General features: G+C 38.7%; 1 protein-coding gene across 1 annotated transcript in view; it reads right to left on the bottom strand.

Moving 5' to 3' along the window:
- The window catches only part of TDP1 (tyrosyl-DNA phosphodiesterase 1), a 123,433-nt gene that overhangs the window by 84,233 nt on the left and 32,343 nt on the right, over window positions 1–6,857 (bottom strand). Inside the window, exons 11-12 of the mRNA XM_006028350.2 lie at window positions 5,574–5,622; window positions 3,742–3,808 (exon numbers count right to left, since the gene is read on the bottom strand). Coding sequence (XP_006028412.1) covers window positions 3,742–3,808; window positions 5,574–5,622 — 116 coding nt within the window. The remainder of the gene's footprint in view (window positions 1–3,741; window positions 3,809–5,573; window positions 5,623–6,857) is intronic.

Below are 6,857 nucleotides of genomic sequence, written 5' to 3'. Positions count from 1 at the left end.
TTCTCCAGCATCCCTGCCAATGGAGCTATACAACGTTAACATGAGTGAGAAATTTTGCAAAATTTAAGTGCACACAAGATGCAACTTTTTATTTTTAAACTGGTGTTACTTTAAGCTGTCTGAGGTTATGCAACACTTGCATTAAAAAAAAAAAGTAGACACACCAAAAACTTATTTAAAAACTGCTGCTTTCCCTGCATTATGGACAAACTTTCAGTAAACACAATCTGCAAATATAGGGCAAGAGTTAAAGTAATGAAGCCAAATGAAAAATGTTTTGCAATCAAATGAATTGTGTAAATGCAATCAAAAATGGCTATGCAAAAATGCTGTCTTATTTGAATTTGCTCCTTTCTGAGTCATAAGTCCTTCCTATAATGATCAAAGCAAATGATCATAGCTTCCTCCATATTCACCCCTATCTTTGTGATATAGGAACATGAGTTAGCATTCTGTTTCATGTGTCAGACTTAAAACAGCATTCCAGTTCCAGAACTCTCACTATACTGATGAACTGGAATGATGCAACTTCACTGACAGAACCAAGGTGGAAGGGCCAGCCAAGCATTCCTTTCTTTTACTTATGAACTAACATTTGATCTGAACTAACTTGGACACAATATGGAATCCCACAATGGCAGTGGCATTCTTACATATATTCCAAATTTAACTACCCTTAAATGCTATATCAAAGTATTTTTTCCAATTAAAATTGAACTGTTATAATCAGAGACTCCTCATGAGCAAGGAACAAAAGATGTCAGGAAGAAAAAGAGAGCTCTAAACTGGATCAGAAACCTAGCTCTCTTTCCCCACAACCTTTTCTTAAGCCTTTCCCCAAGAATTCAGGTAAAACTGTGGTCTCAATGTAATTAACCCCTCTGGTCTCACCTTGGAATGACCGCAGAACCCCAAGTCCTCTACACAAGCCAAACTCTCCCCAGACCCTACATATTGTAGGGTCTTCATTTTCTGCATGTTTGGCTTCATGCCTCTGTTCTCAGCTCCCAAGTATGATGTAGGGAAGGCTGAAGTGTTTAATGCCTTTTTAACTTTTGTCTTCACAAATAGGGGCAGCTACCAGATGATGTGTGCAGCTGTTGGCAAGGATAGAGAAGGAGACAAACAGCCTGGAATAGTAAAACAGGTTAGGGATTATTTAGGGAAGCCTTCATGTTGGCAGGACCAGCTGGGAAGCACCCCAATTCTGAAGGAATTGGCTGATGTAATTGCAGAGTTGTAGCTATCCTCTGAGACCTGGTGAAGGTCATGTGAAGTCCCGGATGCTTGGCAAAAGGGTAAATATAGTGGTCCATCAGAAAGGGAAGAAAGAAATTATAGACCAGTCAATATGACCTGAACCCCTGGAAAGATCAAGGAGCAAATTTTCAAAGAATCTATTGTGAAGGTGAAAGTGAAGGAGATGATGATGATGATGACGATCAGGAACATCCAGCATGAATTCACCAAGAGCAAATCATGCCTGACCAACCTGATTTCCTTCTATGATAAGGTGATAGGTTCTTTGAAAGGAGAGAGAACAGTGGATGCAATATAACTTGATTTTAGCAAGGCTTCTGACACCCTCTCACATAACATTTTTACCAACAAGCTAAGGAAACACAGACTAGATGAAAGTACCACAAGGTGGATCCCTGTGTTTAACTAATAGTTATCAGTGGCTCAATGTCTAGCTGGGAGGAGCTAACAAATGGGGTTCCCCAGTGGTCTGTTTTGGGTCCAGTATTGTTCAACATCTCCATTAATGATTTAGATGATGGGATAAAGTGCATGCTTAGCAAATTTGTGGATGACACCAAATTGGGTGGAGTTGCAGACTCCCCAGAGGGCAGGACTAGGATCCAAGGTAGAGTGGAGAAATGGTCTGCAATCAGTTAGATGAGAAGCAATAAGGACAAATGCAAAGTCCAGTACTTGGGATGTAATAACTGCATGCACAAATACAGACTGGAGAATAAATAACTAGGCTGTAGCACTGAAGAGAAGGACCTGGGGGTTACGATGGAACATAACATGACATGATATTGATCCCTACCTTCCTTTACAGGATCAAAATCTCTCCCACTTGAGCCAACAGAATAAGCAAGAGCAACAATAAATTCCAATCCTCTATAAAGACCAGGGGTAGACAGAAGCGAGATATTTTGCCAGTACGTTTTACAGTAGGATAACAGCCAGACTGGAATCTTGGATTCTACTGCAGAGCCTAGAAAGGACTGAAATATCCTTGTGCCTCTCCTCTTCCCCCAAGCTTGACCCTGTCTCCCATCACATACTAACTGTCCTGTTTCTCATCTACCCCTGGCTTCTTATCACATTCTCCTTACCCCTCTCCATTCCTCAAGTTTCTCATCCTAATCCCAGTTATCTTGTCCCACCACCAGGTTCTAGGCTCTTCCTCCTGGATCTTTATCAGTTTTTCCTCCCCTCTGGTCTAGTTACATCCTTTATATACATGTCTACAATCCCCAGTCCAACAGTTCCCATCTCAATTCTCTCTCCATGGATTCTTCATATAGTAAGTCCCATCCCCTGCTCTCCCCACCCCCCAGTATCTTGCCCCAATCTCTTTGAGCACCAAGTCCTAGCTTTCTCCCTGCCATATCCATCCCCCCTCCTCCATATTTTCATCCCCATTGTCCCAGTGATTCTCAGTTCCAGTCTCTTTGCCCAGCCATTCATTCTTCCCCCTTTATATAGAGTCTCCTCCCCACTCCCCAAGTTCCTTGATTAAGTTTATTCTCCATTAAAAGAAAGACCTATACCAAGAATTAGAGGAGATCCTGCCAAGCCCCCTGCTGCAGCGTGCCTGATACAGGCAGAATCCTTGTGGAATGAGCATATACAAACTGCGATCTTTCAGTTTTCTTCCTGCTTGGTCAAACCTAACTAGGTTTCCCTGGGGATGGCAAAAGGCAAATCCTTGAAGAAAGGCTACCAGTCTGGCAGATTTTAAGACTTTGTTCCAAGGGATGGGGGTGCTACAGTGTTTCAAACAAAAGGGTAACAGAATTTATTTTTAAAACTTGGGCAAAACACTTTCCCCTACTCTAGTTCTCCAAAACAGATAAGCCACTTTCTTGAATATTTCTGAACTATTTAGCCAAGGGGTCATATTCAGCATGCAAAATATTGGCCTTCCCAACCAGTTCAGGTCTGACAAGTCTAATAAACCTGTAAGAAACTGAAAATGGAAGCTGTTAATGGGAAATCTTGGTGAACCTTAATAGATGGTATTAGCAACTTCCTGATGAGACAACTCTTGCAACCTAGGTGCAGCACGGTGGTAATGAGATGACAATCAACAAGGACAAGTAGGGCTCAATAGCATGAAACTCCTGTTCAGAGGCTAAGAAGATGGAGCTGATGAACAGAAGCACAGCCCCAGAGAAATAAACGGTATTTCTTGACTCAGAGAAAGAAAATGTAAGCAATGACTTATTTTTAATACTGAAATTGATCAAAGAAGTCCTGAACTGGATTCTGTGAAATTCTGCAAGTTCTTCTTACAAGTTAAATGCTGATTTTGTATGTGGTATACAAAAATCCCCAAAAGATCTGAAAGCAGATTAGTTACTAACTGAGTTTAAAATCCACCCATGCTTATGACCAGCTTGCCTAAATTTGCATTCAACATTATAAGAGAATACAGTAGGAAACTTTAATCATACATAGTTTGAAAATAAAATAATTGATGGCAAAGAAATGGAAAATACTTACTGGAAATAGGAATGCAGCCAAAGTTGTTTCTGTGCTGTTTGCATACTGTAGGGAAGTGAGCCACCAGCTAAAAAATAAAAGAAAAACAGCATTATAAAACTCTAGCTTTTGTTTTTTTGAAAGACATTTTGCAAGTGTCACAAAAACACATTTTAAGTAAATTGTGAGGGCGTAAAAGAATATATTATTTCCACTAGCAGCATAAAATGTCTCTCCAGAAAACAAGGAGAAACTCCTGTGATTTTAAGTGGTTTGTCTTGTCAGAATAAAATACTTAAATACCAATCCCCATATTTTATATAATGCATTTAACACCAGAAAGAGGTAGAAAAAAATCAAACTTAATGGTTCACAATTCAATCCTTTCTTTAAAGATACAACTATGATATTTTTTCCTTAGTAAGCCAGATAGAATCCATGTTATATAATCATGGATGGGCATCTATTATTCCCTTACATAAGATACAGGAAATAAAGAAAGCTTCAAATCAGTAACTATAGTTACAAAAGGTGAGTATTTTTGTGAAACTGTATATGGCTAAGTTGATCTCTGGTTGAGGTTTTTAATGACCATTTTTCTAAAAACTGATCAGAACGAAGGAAATCCAGAAGAGTACAGCAAGTAGTAATCCATCTTGGGCATTACAAACCTAAAGGTTAATGAAGTCCCAAAAACCTTTATTCGTATGTGGGCTGCCACTGACTACTGGAATCAAATTGGACTATTCACCCGAACAAAGGCCATAAGGCTATATACCAACACTCCACTAAATAAAGAGTCATGCTATCTGAACAATTTCACATGATTTTATCTTACTGTAACAGACACTAATCACATATTTTTCAAATCAGGAGACAAAGTATCGGTTTTACCATGATTTTTATTTATAATACACAGTAAAACAATAATTGATTTTTATATCTCCAATACAGTATTCGGTTCATATATTAAAATAAACATTTACAAGAAGCATCATAACTACATATATACTTGACTCAGTTCACAGTTGTCCAACCAGAGTTCAGAGAAAGGAAGGACCTCCAGAAAATGGATAAGAACTCCTTGATCCTGTATAGCCAATCTTGCCAATAATCAAAATAGCTAATATACACTTCAACTTGTCCTTGTTTCTGTGTGGTATAACTGAGGAAGTCATCTGTGAGTTCATAAAAATAGCTTAAGAGAACCATTTTTGAAACTATTGGCCTTAGTGTATCAGATACAAAACTTTAAGATGACTTTCTTGGCTTATGCCAAAATTTACACATGCACATTCATTTCAGGAATGGAAATCTGAGAAGAATGAACTGACCAACTGTAAATCATGGAATATTAAAGCATTACCTGGGTTCCCACCGCCACTTCCTAGACTGGTATATTATTTTTCATAACATTCAGCATCTACGGTGTGGCTAAATGCAAAGTAAGCCTTCTAACAGCTTTGCTTGCAAAAATGCAATGAAGAGAAAAACTTTGCATAAACACAAACATCTTCCGGTTTGCAGCCAAAGCTCATGCATCACTAAGTTAGAGCTGTGACCAGGAATAGCGCTTTGGGTAGTGACATACAAATTGGACTAAGACTATTTTAATTTTCAGGCCAATACCTGTAAAACTTTCCTGTCCAGAGTCAGGCAATTGCCCTGTTGGGTCAGCACTCCAAAAATCAAACCAGGACTCTATGGCAACACTTATGATGCCTACACAAGTAACTTTCAGGTTCATTCAGCAACAGCACCACCAGTCACTGAAACATTTACACATGAGTTTACATGCATCATTATCACAAAAATTATAAAATACAGAATTATTTTTCCATTAATTTGTTTACCAGGGTATCCTTCCAAACTCTGCCTCACATTGTCCACAGTAGGATAAACCTAAAAAATACAACACAAACAATTATTAGCTTAAAACAATGTTAAGATGCAATACTACAGCTCTGTTAAAAAGTGTTGCCAATTTTAGACATCTGATGCTACTATCTTAGGGACAATGAAAATTCTCAGAAATTCTCAAATGGAATAAATGCACAGTTTTCCAAGAAAACTGCAGAAAAAGACTTTTGTGCCATATTAAATGTTCTGTCTTATCAGAATTAAAAACTTTTAGGTTTCATTAAAACCAAACTAGACAACAGAAAATTAGCCGTGAAGCAACATACACTGAACATTTATTCTGTCAGTTCTCTTTTACTGTTGCTGACTCTCTCTGAAATTCAAGGTTCAAAGGCATAGGAATTTCTAACATGTTTCAATTCATACTGCATGCTTCCCTGACTAAAAATTCTATCCCCCACAACATCTAATTTACATGACTTTTTATTTTGTTTGTTTCTAAGGGCTTATTTACATGGGGAGGCTGGTGTTCAATAAACTAAGGCATGAACTTACAATGCGCTAGCTAATCTGAATTAACTTGTCCACAGGACCCCCCCCCCCCCCCCCCCCCCCATCTCTGATTTTACTCACTAATAAAGGAGATGGACTAGCAGAAGACATTAAGGCCACTTGCAGACATTTAAAAAAAACGACGCAAGCAGAAGCGCATTATTGCAACCCAGCTCTGCAGTATCTGTCTAGATCAGGCACTTCAGCAGGGCCTTTTGGCGCTTTTAGCTAAAGCTGATTCAATCAGCTATTAGATAAAAGTGCCAAAAAAGCCCCACTAAAGTGCCTGATTTATCCAGATGTTGGGTGAACCAGATCCAACTAAGGCACTGCCTCTTCTGGCCAGGTGCTAGACTCAGCACAGGGGCATGCCGAGTTCAAAATAAAGCACCACTTTTTTTTTTTTTTTTTTTAAAACCTCTGCAAGCAGCCAAAGTTATTTTCTCTCTTCAGGAGCTGTCCCCCAGCAGTCTCTTCAGCAGGTAGTGATAACTAGTGGAGATGACTTTTTTTTCTAACTAACTGGAACTAGATATTTGGGTTAGGATCTCTATTTTCTCTTTTAGAATTATTTCACAATTCTGTCTTTTTTGCCAAGGTCACTTGGTTTCAAAAAAGTTATTGCTACTGGCAACTCAAGCAAGTTTTATAACATAACTTGGCTGATGCTTGCCCCCTGCTGATAAATCTTAATTAGCTTACAACTATCATACTAAATACTACAC

This window comes from Alligator sinensis, unplaced genomic scaffold (assembly GCF_000455745.1).
Source record: "Alligator sinensis unplaced genomic scaffold, ASM45574v1 scaffold281_1, whole genome shotgun sequence".
Lineage (NCBI taxonomy): Eukaryota > Metazoa > Chordata > Crocodylia > Alligatoridae > Alligator > Alligator sinensis.
This window is presented reverse-complemented; position numbering and strand designations above follow the sequence as displayed.